Raw genomic sequence first — 15,056 nt, forward strand, 5'->3', positions numbered from 1 at the left:
GGGCGGGGCGGAGGCCGGGGCCGCAGGCGCAGCCGCTGCTGGAGGCGATGGCGCGGGCGCGGGCAACAGCGAGACGAGCGAGACGAGCGAGACAACAAACCCGGGCAACGAGCCGTACCTCGGCCGCGTGGATGAGCTCGATGCCGGCCCGCTCGCGCACACGAATGGCGCGGACGAGGGCGATCTCGCCACGGGCAGAGGCGAGGCGGGCAACATGACGCCGCACGGGATGCATAGCCGTCCCGAACCCATCAGCTCCACCACGGTCATCAAGGACGACGAGCGCGAGATTGCGCCCCTGCCCGCTCGTGCCGAGGGTGTGGATGGCGGCGACGCCGTCATGGCCGATGCCGAGGTGAAGGAGGAGGACAAGGCGGAGAAGGAGGAGAACCCGGGTGACAAGGAGGAAGCGGTCGAAGCCAAGCCTGCCGATCCCGCCGAGACTTCCGAGACTAAGGATGGCTCCGAGACTGTTGCCGAGAAGGCGGAGGAGAAGCCGGCCGATGCCCCCGCGCAGGCTGACGCGGAGAAGGATAAAGCTTAAGTAGTTATTAGGTCATGTACACTACCCCGACACCTGGCCCCGCACCGTTGCAACTGTTCATTTCTGCATCTTCTGCTAAGCTTATTCTACTGAATGTCCTTTCGCTCAACGCCCGCGGCTACCAGAGCTTGCACTGCTTCTCGGGGTTCATCCTAGTGCCCTTCTTGCACTGGAACGCCTTGTGGAACGCGTCGAGGTTGCGGAGTGTGCCCGTCGCGCGCCAGTAGGGGGGCGAGTGGGGGTCGGTCCTGATGCGCGCGACGGCGGTAGCGGGGCGAGTGACCTGGGCCCAGCTGCGAGCAAAGGCGATGAAGAAGAGCTGCTCCTCATTGTAAGCGAGGCCAGGGAGGTGGGCGGGGGACGGCTTGTCCTCCTCCACCTTGCGCCAGGCGTTGTACGCCTGCTTGAGCCCAGAGTCGCCAATGTCCTCGCCATTCGTCAGGTTGCCGTTGACGTGCACCTTGTTGCCCTTGTCGTCCAGCACGTAGTACTGCGAGTACTGCTTGGCGATGCACTGGGCGCGCTTCTCAAAGTTCTCGACCGTGCGGTTCGTCCACCAGTCGCGAAGACGGCCCTTGTCGTCGTACTGCGCGCCCGAGTTGTCGAACGCGTGCGTCAGCTCGTGCGCCGCAACGGCACCAAAGGAGCCATAGTTCAGGCTCTTCGGCCAGTTGTACGAGTAAAACGGCGGCTGCAGGATACCCGCCGGGAAGACGATCTCGCCGTCAGGAGGACTGTAGTACGCGTTGACCGTCTGCGGGTACATCTCCCACGAGTCGCGGTTGCGCTCGCGGCCGAGTCCGCCCCAGGTGCGCGCGTTGTTCGCGAGCGTCGCAGCAATGTTGTTGTCGAAGTACGTGTCGGGCTTGATGTCCACGGCGCGGTACCAGCTCTTGAGCGACTCGGGGTCCTCGGTGTTAGGGTTGAGCGGGTAGCCGACCTTGGGGATCAGGGCAGAGGCCTTCTTCTGGGCAGCCTTGGCGCTCTTCTCGTCCATCCACTTGATGTGCGGGAGCTCGTCGTGGAACTCGTTGACAATGTTCTGGATGATGCCCGTGGCGTCCTCCTTCGCCTCCTTGGAGAAAGCAGCCTTGACGTACTCACGGCCAGCGATGAAGCCGACGAGGTCAATGGAGCTGAGACACACGTCCTGGCGGTCCTGCATCTGGTCGGGCTTGATGCCCTTGAGGAAGTTGGAGAGGCGGTGGCCAGCGGCGAACAGAGGAGTCTTCGGGCCAAGAGCGCCGTACCACTGGAGAGCGAGCTTGGTAACAAAGTAGGCCGAAAGAACAGGGTCAGACACCTCGCTAACAAGCTTGTCAATAGACTTCAGGTAGGGAGGGTACGTGACGGTGATCTTCTGGGGGCGAGTGCGAGGCGCCATGGCCGCGAGGTACTGGCCAAGGTTGAGGAACGACAAGTACTGGTCGACAGCGGAGGCAGGGATGGGGTTGTACGAGTAGTGGGGGTTGAAGAGGTACTCGAGGTCGGCACCGGCCTTAACAATCTGCCGCTCAAACTCAACAACCTTAGTGGCGAGCTTCTTCATGCGCGACTCGAGAGGCTCCTCGGGGGCAGGCTCGTCGTCGCTTCCGGGCCAAGGCCACGGCCAGGTCTCGGCGCCCTCCTCAACAGCCTCCATAGCACCCTCCGCAATGGAGGTCAGGAGGTCGCGCTGGCCCTTCTTGCCGCCACTAGCAACAGCGGTGAGCATGTCCTCGACGACCTGGGTGTAGAGGTCCATAATCTCCGGCTCCTCATAGTACTCCTTGGCGGGGAGACCACCGAACGACTGGTAGAACCAGAGAGACTGGATCTGAGAGTTCTCGCCTCCAGCGTCTCCCTCGATGGCAAAGTTGAACAGAACATCAACGTCGCGAGCATGGAGGAAGGCCAAGACATCGGTGATCTTCTCAGTCCTCTTCCTGTTTCCAGAGTCGCCACCGCCCAAAGCGGCGAACGCCGGGCGGGAGGAAGGCTTCTCAAGACCGTGGTGGTGGCCAACACGGATGCTGGCCAGGATCTCGGAGTTCTGATTGGCAACCGCGCGAAGAGACTGAGGGATCTCGTACGCCTCGTTCCACTTGCCCAGGTACGAAGGCGGAGCGAAGGAAGTGTCGTCGCCCTCAAGAGGGACGTTGAATTCTCCAAAGGTGTTGAGAACGTGCTTGACGAGGGGCTGGATCGGCTTGTCTCCGAGCTCGTTGAGAAGGTCCTCACGGTCAGCTCCGGTTAGATGCACAATAGCTCACCGTGTTCATGCAGCTGAGGTAGGTGTCCTTCAGCTTACGGAGGTTGTCGTGCTCGGCATCCAGGGCGTGAGACTCTGAAGAGGCAGGAATGCTGTCAATGATCTTGGTCAGGATCTTCTTGTTGTTGTCCGAGACAGTCGTAAAGGTCCCGACGAGAGCACGGTCAGCGGGAATGGGGTGGCTCTGCAGCCAGCCGCCATTCGCGAACTCGTAGAAGTCATCGCAAGGGTCAGCCGAGGTGTTCATGCCCTGAATGAGAGAGGCAGCGGCGAGGACGCAGTCAGGAGTGCTGCAGACCGACTGCTCGGTCAGCGAAAGAGCGTGGGAGAGTACCACCGAATCTCGTTCCCACTCACATTGTCGTCATGATGATCACCGGGGTGGTCGTCATGGTGCTTGTGGTCCTTCCTCAGGTGCGCCTTGGTAGCGATGTAGAGGCCAATGAATGTAGACGCAACGATCAAGAAGACGATCGCCAGCGAGCCGAGAATCAGTTCACGGGTAGACATGCCGGTGTCATAGCCAAAGATCTTGCGGCTACGACGCGTCTGGACGGGTCCATGGTCGTGGTCCTCCCCAGTGAGAAGGGGAGCGTTCTCTGCTGATTAGCGACGGGCAGGATGAGCATTCTTCTCACCTTCGTCGGTCGACGGACGTGGATCCGCCATGTTGGTGGGTGGTTGTGGTGGGATGGACGAAGGAGACTAACGGGATGTCACGGCGTCTCGTGAGCTGGGTCTAGGCGAGAGCCGTCCGGGTAGAACGGCGTGAGGCCCCATGACGCAATTGCCACCGCTCGTCGCCGTCTGCGCACACTGATGAGATGAGCAGCCGGCACTCGTTACGTAAACTGACACGGAATCATTCCTCCCATTCAATGCGGGTCACGTGTGAGCGCGCCTTCTCGCCCTCGACGCGTCGCGACGCGCGATTCTACATGAGAGCAACAGTCACTAGTTGGCGGAAAGTCAGCTCGCCCATTCCCACATCGCCGACCATGTCGTCCCCCTACCCCCACCCACTCCCGCCGTCATCGGCGCCGGGAGGCTCCCCCCCGCCCTCCTCGTCTTACCCGACCTCTCGTCCGGTCATTGACCCGCTCGCTTTCGACGATGTGCACGGTCTCGGAGGCTCTCGAGGCGGCGCCCCTCGAACCGAGGCTCAGACCGGCGAGGACATCACCGAAGGATCAAACAGGCCACGCCGGACACGATTTGAGGACACCAACGACATTCCCCGTGTCAAGGACACGACCGGTGAGAAGGTCACCGAGTCGTTCGAGATGTTCTTGGAAAGGTGAGTAATATAAACAATGAATCATGACTGACTGGGAAGCTTCACCGAACAAATCGCGTTCCCGGACACACCTGCTTCGTTCGGGGGAACGCAGAACGATGACGAGACCAAGTTCTACATCGAGCAGATCCACGCCATGAAGGATTTCGAGTTTACGACGCTGTATGTGGATTTCAGCCATCTCCTGGATCGTGAGCCCGTTCTTGCCCAGGCGGTTCAGGTCCAGTACTACCGTTTCCTGCCATACCTCCGCCGCGCTCTCCAGAACCTGGTGCGCAAGTACGAACCGACCTACCTCTACATCGCCGCCAGCTTCACAGATGCTCCCAGTGTCTCGGCGTCCTCGCTCCGCTACCGCGAGTTCTCGATTGCGTTCTACAACATGCCTCTGACCTCTGGCATCCGCGACCTCCGCATGGACAAGGTCGGCCAACTTATCAGCATTAGCGGCACCGTCACCCGAACCTCTGAGGTCCGACCAGAGCTTATCAGCGGAACTTTCAAGTGCGGCGTGTGCGACACTCTCCAGTACGATGTTGAACAGCAATTCAAGTACACCGAGCCAATCATGTGCCAAAACGCCACCTGTCAAAACCGCAAGTTCTGGCAGCTCAACATCGAGCAATCCAAGTTTGCGGACTGGCAGAAGGTGCGCATTCAGGAGAATGCCAACGAGATCCCTACGGGGTCGATGCCTCGCTCTCTCGACGTGATTCTGCGTGCTGAGGTTGTGGAGAAGGCTAAAGCCGGTGACAAGTGCACCTTTACTGGTACCTTCATCGTCGTTCCCGATGTTTCGCAGCTTGGTCTGCCCGGCGCGAATGCGGAGATGATGCGCGAGAACCGTGGCCGTGGTGACGGCGGCGTCGCTAGCCAGGGTGTCACGGGTCTGAAGGCACTCGGAGTGCGTGACCTCCAGTACAAGACCGCGTTCCTCGCTTGTATGGTGCAGAGCTCCGATGCTCGTTCCGGCGGTGCCGACGTCCGTGCTGACCTCGACGGCGAGGACGAGGACCAAGAGGCTTTCCTGAACACTCTCACCCAGCAGGAGATCGACGAGCTCAAGGTCATGGTCGGATCGGACAACATCTACCAGCGCCTTGTGTCCAGTATCGCTCCCACGGTGTATGGCCATGAGATCGTCAAGAAGGGCATCCTCCTCCAGCTCATGGGTGGAGTGCACAAGCAAACGCAGGAAGGCATTCACCTCCGTGGTGACATCAACGTGTGCATCGTCGGTGACCCGTCCACTTCCAAGTCCCAGTTCCTGAAATACGTTTGTGGTTTCCTCCCCCGTGCCGTTTACACGTCTGGTAAGGCGTCGTCGGCCGCTGGTCTCACTGCCGCCGTCGTCAAGGATGAGGAGACCGGAGAATTCACCATCGAAGCGGGAGCTCTCATGCTTGCGGACAACGGTATCTGTGCCATTGACGAGTTTGACAAGATGGACGTCGCCGACCAGGTCGCTATCCACGAAGCCATGGAGCAGCAGACCATTTCGATCGCCAAGGCTGGTATCCAGGCCACGCTGAACGCTCGTACCTCCATTCTCGCCGCCGCTAACCCCATCGGCGGTCGTTACAACCGCAAGGCGTCCTTGCGTGCGAACGTTGCCATGTCGGCTCCTATCATGTCGCGTTTCGACCTGTTCTTCGTTGTTCTCGACGAGTGCAACGAGAACGTCGACCTGCACATTGCGCAGCACATCGTCAACGTCCACCGCTTCCGTGACGCGGCGATTGCCCCCGAGTTCAGCACGGAGGCCCTTCAGCGTTACATCCGCTATGCCAGGACGTTCTCGCCCAAGCTCACATCTGCGGCGTCGGCTGTTCTCGTGAACAAGTACGTTCAGCTCCGCCAGGACGAGGGCGGCCCCGGAAAGTCAAACTTCCGCATTACTGTCCGACAGCTCGAGTCGATGATCCGTTTGTCGGAGGCCATCGCTCGCGCCAACTGCCAGAATGAGATCACGCCCAACATCGTTCGCGAGGCTTACGCTCTTCTTCGCCAGTCGATTATTCATGTCGAGCAGGACGACATTGACTTTGACGACAAGGACATGAACGGCCAGGCCGCTCCCCAGATCGAGGATGTCATGGACCAGGAGGAGCTCGACGCCGCCGACATGGCCGCGCTCGACCAGGCCGAGTCCAGCTACAATGCGGTCACGACTACGGATGGCAGCTCGAGCGTTCCTACTGCCCCTCCGTCCAAGCCCAAGATGCGCATCACCTACAACAGGTACATGGAGATCATGAACCTGATCGTCCTTCACCTGTCCGAGGTTGAGCGCTAGACGGGCGAGGGAGTGGATCGCGACGAGCTTGTCGAGTGGTACCTCGAACAGAAGGAACACGAGTTTGACTCGGTCGAGGACCTGGAACACGAGCGTGAGCTCATCGGCAAGGCACTCTCCAAGCTCGCCAAGGACAACTACCTGCTTGAGCTTCGTGGTGAGGTCCGAGACGACCTGCCCTCGGGCGAGACCGGGGAGAGTGCGGAGACGACATCGGATAAGATCCACTACGTCGTGCACCCTCAGGTCGACCTCAGCGATCTGTCCTCATCTGTACCCACCGTGTAAAGCGAGCAGCAATATAGGACTTGCAGTCCCACTTCTAGCTTGCGATTAGCCGATATAGTCGTTGTATTATTAAGATGTCCGGAGATGCTATGCGTTACATGCTATGCTAAAACTATGAGGGGGGAGCAGCATCCTTCTTGAGGGACTCCTCGAGGCCCTGGAGGGTGCGGACCAGGCCACCACCACCGGCCTGGTTGAGGACGCCGAGCAGCTGTCGGCCGGGCATCTCGAGGAGGCCGAGAAGCTGGGCGCGGAGCTGGTCGAGCTCGGGCAGCTGGGCGACGTCCTTGATCTGCTTGGGGTCCATGAGACGACTTCCCTCAAGGACACCAGCAACGAGGGTGAACTCGGGGTTCTTGACGACCTCGTCCTTCTTCTCAGCCTTCTTCGAGTTCTTCTTGATCGTCGTCTCGATCGCGGCGAGGACCTGCTTGACGTATTTCGGCGAGATCGTCGGGCAAGTAATCAGCGCTGTCGGTCCCTGGAGGTGGGACTCGAGACCGGCGACTCCGATCTGGACCGAGCGGACGACAGGCGCAAGAAGACCCGTTCGCGTGATGGTCATGACGGCGCGCTCTGCCTCGGGCGCTGGTGATCCCTCGGCGGCCTCGGCGGCCGTAGCGGCAGGAAGGGCGGGGACGGGAATCTTCTGGATGGCATGTCGGATCTGCTGCGACTGCGCGACGGAGAGGTTCTGGTGCTTGAACAGGAGCACGAGTTGCGACCGCTGCAGGAGGTGCTCGTAGTACTTGAACAGGAACGCCTTGCGCTCGGGGTAGACGCGCCCCGGCTGCGTGCTCGCGAGCGCCGGCTTCTCGGCCAACGTGCTAGCGGCGCGCCTCAGAATGTTCACGGCGGGACGGGGCGGCATGGTCGGTCGATGTCGATCCGGCGGCGGTCGGTCGTCGGAGTCGCGTTCGAGTGTGTTGCTGAGCTCGCCGCGGACAGGTCTTGGAAAAGTCGGATGGACATCAGTAAACGACCGTCGCGTGGTCCGAAATATGCCGTGTGGTAAAACCTCAAGCAACACGTGGTTGCTTCACCCAGGGAGACGATTACGGAATCAAATGTATCACACCTGGCCACCGTTCATCTGCGGTTACGCGTTGATCGATGACGAAGGAACGTCTGGCCACAAGGCTCTGTAAGCTGTCCTCTGCGCTCTCAACAACACATCCCACCATGAGCAGCAGCATGGACGTCGACCCGTCCTCTTCCGGATCCAACCCGCTTCTCTTCCTCGAGAAGCAGGAGGCCGCCGCCTCGCCGCAACTCAAGCCGTACTGGACCAAGATCCGGACAGCGTATGAGAAGAAGTAAGCTCAGCGGTCACCCAACGATAGCTGACATTGCAGGCTCTGGCACAATCTGACTGTTGCTCTGATCGAGTTTGTTTCCCAGCCGGGATCAGGACCATTCCAAATTGAGCTGTTCGAGAAGTAAGTGTTGCAGCGAGAACGATCTGCAGCTGATTCCCTCCGGTACTTGTAGCTGACAGCAGGTTCATCACGACGATCGAGAACAAGATCAATGCGCTGAAGCTTGTCGAGATTGCGCGCCGAGTGGGACGGGAGTACTCTGAGCCGGACGCGACGTTGAAGTTCCTCGAGTCGGTGCACTCTCGCCTGCAGTCGCCGTATCCCGTCGAGGCGACCGCCGAGTCACCAGCTGTTCCCGCGCCGCCGCGCCCGGCGCCCGAGGCGTACGCTCTGTCGCTGAGCTCGATCGCGTATGCGCAGTTACTCCTCGGCGACCTGGGGGGGTGCAAGAAGAGCCTGACGGAGTGCGAGAAGCTGCTGAGCGAGCAGGACACGGTTGAGCCGGTCGTGAACGCGGGATACTACGGCGTCGCCGGTGACTACCACAAGGTCAAGGCCGACTATGGACCGTACTACAAGAATGCGCTCCTGTACCTGGCGTGCGTGGACGCGGACCGCGAGCTGAGCGCCGAGGACAAGCGGCAGCGCGCGCACGACCTGTGCATTGCGGCTCTGCTCGGCGAGAACATCTACAACTTTGGCGAGCTGCTGCAGCACCCAATCCTGCAGACGCTGACGGGCACGGAGTGGGCGTGGATCAAGGACCTGATCGGGGCGTTCAACGCGGGCGCGATCGGGCGTTTCGACAGCCTCGCGAACCAGTTTGCGTCCGAGCCGATTCTGGCCGAGAGCATGGCCTTCCTCCGCCAGAAGATCTGCCTGATGGCACTGATCGAGGCGGCCTTCTCGCGTCCGCGCGACGGCGCGACCCGTCTCATGACCTTTGAGCAGATTGCCGAGGCCACCCGCCTCCCCGTCAACGAGGTCGAGCACCTGATCATGAAGGCGCTGAGCCTCGGCCTCATCCGCGGAAGCCTCGACCAGGTCGCGTCCACCGTCGACATTACGTGGATCCAGCCCCGTGTCCTTGAGGGCGCCCAGCTCGACACGCTCGCGGAGCAGTTTGGCCACTGGACAGACGGCGTCGGACAGACCGCTAACGGCGTTCAGGGGCTCGAGAGCGGCGCCCTCCAGAACCTCATCCAGGCGACCGCGTAGAGCAGGCAGTGTACGTAGTGTAGAGATAGAAGGACATGCAGGCAGGATAACAGCATTGGCACGGCCTCGGGGCACGAAGCGCCGAGTAGGAGTGCGGAGGGAGACTGGACCGGGTGCACTCACTCTCGGCAGCAGCAGCCTGATCTTCCAACAGCCGTCGTTTACAGCTTCCCAGTCAGCGACCAGTTGGGCCGACCACGCCTCTATGAGTACACAATGTCGTGCGCAATGTCGGCGTCCAGAGGTGCCTTTAGTGAATTCTTGGCACACATACGAATAGGCTCCCTCATAAGCCGTGAGGTCTGGGTGCCTTGCCGTCACACAACGTTTGTTTACATCGGCACATCTCTTAGTGCAGCACGGTGAACATGACCTTTTGCAAAGTGGCCCAGCTTGGAGCAACGATCACCGAGACAGTCAATTCAACAATCACCGTTGTATGGCAGTCACACCGGTGCTGCCTATCAGTCACTCATCGACGACCGGCCGTTGATTGCAATTGATCAATCAATGAGATATGCGTGTTGAATGGACTTCCATTCCGACGCGCTCCGAGCGCCCGAATGAGGAGAGTGGGACCGTGAAGATGAATGGGATATCCGCAGACCGATGTTATACATGTTATTACGGGAGGATACCTAGGGAAGACACCAAAACGAAATCAAAAGAGTGAGAGTGCGAGAGTGTGAGTGAGCGAGGGATTGTACAACTTGAGCTTGTAAGCTTGTGGACGAGGCAGCGAGGTGTGCGCCGGGTCCGAGTCTATTGCGTGAGTCTGAGCTTGACTTGAAGAGGGCGTGGGCGTGGGCAGGCGGCGTGATGCGCGCCGGCCTGAGCGTAATCTGGACCGAGTGTGAGCGCGTGGGCGGCTCTGGCGGTGCATGAGGGGCATGAGGTCGAGTGAGCATGTGGTACGTGCTGCGAGCGAGTTTGACAGCATGGGTCGAGCGCGATCGAGCGGCGAAGGCACGAGGGGCGGAGTCGGCGGAGTCTAGTGTCTCCACGCGAACATGCGCGGCAGGGCCGAGAGCCTTCCCTTCCTCTCGACCTGCTGCAGCGAGGGGACCTTGCGAATGCGTCTGGCCGCACCGAGGGGCATGGGATGGCTGATGACTGGCGGAGCAGCTAAGGTTGGCACACTCTTGGACAGACGGAGCGTGCGGCGCTTGCTGTGTTTGCTCGCCGTCGAGATCGTGCTGAGGCGGCGGGAGAGCGAGTCTGTCGGCGAAGCGGTGCCGGACTGACAGTGCGAGGAAGTATGCGACGTCGCGCGGCTGCGCTGGCGACTTCCTTGCAAGGACGACAGGGAGGCGAGGTACGCCTCCTCACGGCGCTTCTCGTAGATTGGATCGTAGTCGTCCAGCAGCTCCTCGCACTCGTCTAGCGGTAACGGCGCCTCAAACGAGGCGAGGGAAGGCGGGTCAGGCGTGCTCGGCACACTGCTGACGGACGACTGGATCGAGGGCACCTTAGGCGCGTGGCGGGGAACGAACTCGGGACCCAAGGGGTCAACAGTATTGTACAGCATGACGGGCTTCGAGACCTTGGCCCCGGAGACGCGGCGACGGCTCATCATGGTGCTAGGCTTGAAAGGAGTAGTGAAGTTCGCAAAAGTTGCAGAGCTGGCCGGAGAAGAGAAGACTTTTTGCAAGCCGGTGATCGAGGTCCGGGAATGATAGGCGGTTGGCTCGTGCGGAAAGTGAGTGTGAGGAAGGAAGGCCGGAAAGCTGGGTGCTGGAACCGGTTCCAGACCGGGGGATGAGGAGAGTCGAAAGCGTGTAGATGTCGGTGGGTCTGGTGATGTCTGGTGATGCGAGAAAACACAGAAGGAACGACAATGGTCAAGGTGACGATGAGCAGGAGACTGCACTTCCCGCTGATCAAGTGCGGCATGAGCTGAGACGGAGCGACTGAGACATGCAACGTGAGACGTTGCGCCGAGCCGCACTGGGTCAGCGCATGGTGGTGCAGTCTGCGACGTGCTAGTGCAGGATGCATGCAGGACGCACTAGGGCTCTGCAGGCCGCAGGCCGCTGAAACGGGTCGCAACCGCGTCGCTGACTGGGTGGCAAGGACGGCAAGTGTAAACAAAACGCTACCTGTAACGCGGCCCGGCGCGTCCTATTCAGTCCAGCCCCTGTCCACTCTCGAAAACGGTCAGCTGCACCCAGCCTTCCCTGTGATTCTCATCGTAGACCTGCATTTCTCACCCAGCGCGCGCGCTGCTCAAGGCGCATTGTTCGCCATGTCCATGCGCATCCATGGGATCATGAGGTGGCGCCGGTTCGCTGGCTCGTAGGCCGGTGTTGGCGCCGGTGATTGCCAGACTACCCATGTGCTTTCGGACCGTCGTCCGCCGCGGTAGCGGCGACTAGTGCGACGTTCGACAGGGCCGCGCACCAAGTGACGTCTCCAAGTATCGCATTGCTGCATAGATACGTATCGGCGCTCTCGCGCTCTTGAATGCGAATTCTTGGCTCGCTCATGTTGCTGAGTGACGCGGGCCCGCGATCGGAAGCGATGGATTAAGGCGGGACGCTAGTGCCACCCGTCCACCGAGCGGCGTTTGATGCGAACACGGAATGCTGCTGCTGCACCGGAAAATGTGGCAAGTCGTTACATGCGGAGGGAGTGCTACTCGTCCTCCTCTATCGTCCGGGGTGGGTCGTTACTTTTGTTATGTACAGAGCAAGCAGGGTGTTGCTATTATTGAATGATAAGATAAGGTTGTGGTATTGCGGTGATTAAGGTGGGGCTGGCTTCTCGACATTCTCAGAATGTAAGCTGAGAGGCAGGCGCGACGATGGCCGGCCATCGATCGGGAGTGTCGCCGGGGTGATGCAGGAAGGCGGGTGAGCACGCGATTGAGGAAGACGACTTAGTTCCAGATCTCGCTCTTGGCCCTAAAGTCGCTCTTGCTCTTGAGGAAGTCGCCCTTGAGCGCGCGCAGTCCCCAGCCTGACGAGCGTGTCTGCAGGTTCGAGTCATCGCGAGACTTCTGCGACTTGCTGAATTTCCGCTTGTCCATCTTGAGCTGCCAGTTCTCCATCGCGCGCGACGTGCCGAGAATGGCCTCCGTCAACGTGTCTGCGCCCAGTCAGCTTACAGCTTACGGAATAGGAAGGAAGGCATGGCCTGATAGCCAGAGACAGCGATCCGCAACCCGCAGCCCTGCTTGCTTCTGCACCACTACTGCTGGGAACTGCAAGCAGGGTTCGGAGAGCGAGTAATTAAATCCCGTTACGGTAACCGAGTGGCCGTCTCGTCACCGTTGCGTACGGTGCCTGCATAGGGTAGTCGCTCGTTTCCATCGGCGGCGTCGGCCATCAAGCGCCACCCCGATGCGAACGGCCGTGCGGTTGCTGTCTCTTCGCTCCATGCGCACCTACTCACCGAGGGGGTTGGACTTCTGCGCATGGTTCTTCGTCTTGTACTGCGTATCGCGGTTTGGCCTGGGAGGCTCAGAGAGAACGAGAGGGGTGGAGCGGCCGTTCTGGGCGGAGGCCATGCTGGCGCGGTGCTCGGCGGCAAAGTACTCTGCACTAGAGATGGCACCCGAGCCGGCGGTTGAAGAGGAAGAGTTTGAAGTGGAAGAAGAAAGGAAGCCCATTGTGTCGGGGGTTATGTTAAAGCTGGCTGCTTGCTGCTGCTGAGGAAGGTCGAGTGTGGTAGTGGGTTCGCGGGCCGAGGCCGTGTGTCGAGCGTGAGAACGAAGAGGAGGGTGGGTTTGTGAGGAAGCTCGAGAGGGGTAGAGAGTCGTAATAGCAGTTGTCAGAGTCGAAACGAAGATGGAAAGAGAGTTGTGAGAGTGAGGATGAACGTGAGTAGGGAAGAGGATTTTGCTTCTTGGTTGTTCTGAAGGATGGAAGAGGACAATCATGTGCTTGGGACCTGAGCGATTGAATGAGCTTCGACGAGGCGGACGAGGGGAGTAACGATAGCACGGGTGCTAGGAGCTCTAGGCCGAGTCGGAGAGCAGGCAGTTGCTTGAAGGGGGAGGGAGGTGCCAGGCCCGAGAGTCTATTCACGACTTGACGGCGACGACGACTTCGGGCCAAGGATGCAAGGAACACAGGGAGAGAGACGATTCCGGATGGTCCTCGGAGTGTGGGTGCAGGCATCAGAGCCGAGGAGGCTGATGCTGGCAGAGGCAAAACATATTTCGATCGGGGTCGCGTTCCTGAGCAGATAAGGGTATTAAAAGAGCCTCTGGTGCTCAGCGGCGCCTCGGGGGGTCTGCCCCGGTCCCCTCGGGCCTCGCGCGAGCTCAGGACCCCTTCCACATGCGATCGATCGGTAGCCCGCCCTGATCCTGGCCTTAATCCAGGCGCCAGACGACCCCATTCAGGCGGAATGTACCGGCGGTCTACCGTTCACTGCGTGCACTGCGCCATCGCGCCGCTGACCCCTTGTCCGTTGTTTGCGCTTCTATCCCGTGTGCAAAATCGATAAGGGCACATAAAGGGCAGACGAAGGGCGCACGGCCTTGTTATTCTTGCGCCCTACCTCTCTCCCAAACACCCATTAATGAACATTGCAGAACGATCAGAAGGGAACGAATATTCCTGTGACTAATGAAGTCCCCCTCCTTCTGCCATCTCCGACCAGACCGCGATCAAATACGGGCAGTGCGGGGCTTGACCGAGGCCCTCGTCCGTTCACGGGTCGAAACATAGACAACGTAGCGCTCTAAGTCGCCGGATCGGAAACATCTCCACGGGGTGACGCGTGTCTGAGCGCTAAATGATTAGATCGACGGAGCTCGTCACAGACTTGCCGCAGCGCCGGCTCCCCTGTGCCGCTTCGTCGAACAAATTCTCGTTCACCGACTTCATATCGACGGCAAGCCCATGTCTCAAGAAGCAGATTCTCGAGATGTCTCAGGGGAGTTGTCGGATGTTATAACCTCGTCCAAGCTTATTATAGCGGTGCGTCCGGCACGACCCACAACGGGATCCTGGCCATGCTTGCAATCATGCTGTCAGTCCGGAGACTGGAGAGCTACATAAGACGGAGGGTACGTAAGCTCGTCACGCCCGAAGCGCCGGTGCAGGAGGGAGAGAGTGCGACGACGACCACGTCCGACCGCCTGCCCCCGTGCCTGTACCTTCCGGCCCATCACCACCATGCGTATCAGGCAGCGCCAGCAAACAAGGTTCAAAACGCCCATTGAACTTTCACGTGAGACATTCATTCGGCCTGGTCGTGATGTCAGCTGGAGGCGCAAGGACTCTCCTTCTGTGCGCAAGTGTAACGTCGCTAACGCGATTGGGCCGCGCGACGATCAAAGGTTCCAGCACAGCGGGCAGAGCTAGTTGAGCTTGCTTCCGGCATCGCATGTAGTGCAACCTGATACAGTTAATTTGTCGCATGCAGATTTTGGGTTGGACAGCAGAAAGGGACCCGGGATCGGCTGTGCGTGTACTGCGTGCAGGGGGCCGACATGCATGAACTGGGCACAGACATTGAAGTACGACAAGCGAGTGTCGTAAAGAGTGAACCGCGAGCGACACACCACACTTGTCAGGTCCACCCACGCCGCTGGGCTGCGGTGTACCTCAATATCGGTGCCAAGTGCCTGTCTACCATGGCGCGTACCTGGCACTAACACACCGAAGCTCCCTCCCTTTGTCCACACTGGGTGCATCACGAGGATGTCCGCCAGCTGCGACCGCAGCTTCATGATCCATGACCGGCCCGACGTTCCAGAGATCTGACTGAAGCGAAACGCTCCGCGCAGCTAGTAGCTCCATTGTTCCATCTCGGCCATGTCGCATGTCGCAAGTCGGTATGCTCCGCTAGTTCCACTCGTGCACTCGCCCGAGTCCGCTCGATCGCTGGCG

At 59.9% G+C, this 15,056-nt stretch overlaps 6 protein-coding genes across 6 annotated transcripts; 2 read left to right on the forward strand and 4 right to left on the reverse strand.

The window, feature by feature from the left end:
* Window positions 1–662: 662 nt before the first annotated feature.
* On the reverse strand, window positions 663–3,305 carry A1Q1_08306 (Endothelin-converting enzyme 1; the record flags this gene model as incomplete). Its single annotated transcript, XM_014326453.1, has 3 exons — window positions 663–2,744; window positions 2,797–3,096; window positions 3,153–3,305. The coding sequence occupies 3 exons, from the start codon at window positions 3,303–3,305 to the stop codon at window positions 663–665; spliced, it is 2,535 nt and encodes an 844-aa protein (XP_014181928.1).
* A 488-nt stretch (window positions 3,306–3,793) lies between these two features.
* On the forward strand, window positions 3,794–6,676 carry A1Q1_08307 (DNA unwinding-related protein; the record flags this gene model as incomplete). Its single annotated transcript, XM_014326454.1, has 3 exons — window positions 3,794–4,092; window positions 4,132–6,376; window positions 6,440–6,676. 3 exons carry the CDS (start codon window positions 3,794–3,796, stop codon window positions 6,674–6,676), a joined length of 2,781 nt encoding a protein of 926 aa, XP_014181929.1.
* A 112-nt stretch (window positions 6,677–6,788) lies between these two features.
* A1Q1_08308 (uncharacterized protein) lies at window positions 6,789–7,547 on the reverse strand (the record flags this gene model as incomplete). The annotated part of the gene is made up of 1 exon (XM_014326455.1): window positions 6,789–7,547. The coding sequence occupies one exon, from the start codon at window positions 7,545–7,547 to the stop codon at window positions 6,789–6,791; it is 759 nt and encodes a 252-aa protein (XP_014181930.1).
* Window positions 7,548–7,858: 311 nt separating this feature from the next.
* A1Q1_08309 (proteasome regulatory particle subunit (RpnI)) lies at window positions 7,859–9,213 on the forward strand (the record flags this gene model as incomplete). Its single annotated transcript, XM_014326456.1, has 3 exons — window positions 7,859–7,992; window positions 8,032–8,115; window positions 8,175–9,213. The coding sequence occupies 3 exons, from the start codon at window positions 7,859–7,861 to the stop codon at window positions 9,211–9,213; spliced, it is 1,257 nt and encodes a 418-aa protein (XP_014181931.1).
* Window positions 9,214–9,851: 638 nt separating this feature from the next.
* On the reverse strand, window positions 9,852–10,789 carry A1Q1_08310 (uncharacterized protein; the record flags this gene model as incomplete). Its single annotated transcript, XM_014326457.1, has 2 exons — window positions 9,852–10,453; window positions 10,501–10,789. The coding sequence occupies 2 exons, from the start codon at window positions 10,787–10,789 to the stop codon at window positions 9,852–9,854; spliced, it is 891 nt and encodes a 296-aa protein (XP_014181932.1).
* Window positions 10,790–12,091: 1,302 nt separating this feature from the next.
* On the reverse strand, window positions 12,092–13,093 carry A1Q1_08311 (uncharacterized protein; the record flags this gene model as incomplete). The annotated part of the gene is made up of 2 exons (XM_014326458.1): window positions 12,092–12,300; window positions 12,607–13,093. 2 exons carry the CDS (start codon window positions 13,091–13,093, stop codon window positions 12,092–12,094), a joined length of 696 nt encoding a protein of 231 aa, XP_014181933.1.
* Between the last annotated feature and the right edge of the window lie 1,963 nt (window positions 13,094–15,056).

Source organism: Trichosporon asahii (assembly GCF_000293215.1).
Source record: "Trichosporon asahii var. asahii CBS 2479 unplaced genomic scaffold scaffold00018, whole genome shotgun sequence".
Classification (NCBI taxonomy): domain Eukaryota; kingdom Fungi; phylum Basidiomycota; class Tremellomycetes; order Trichosporonales; family Trichosporonaceae; genus Trichosporon; species Trichosporon asahii.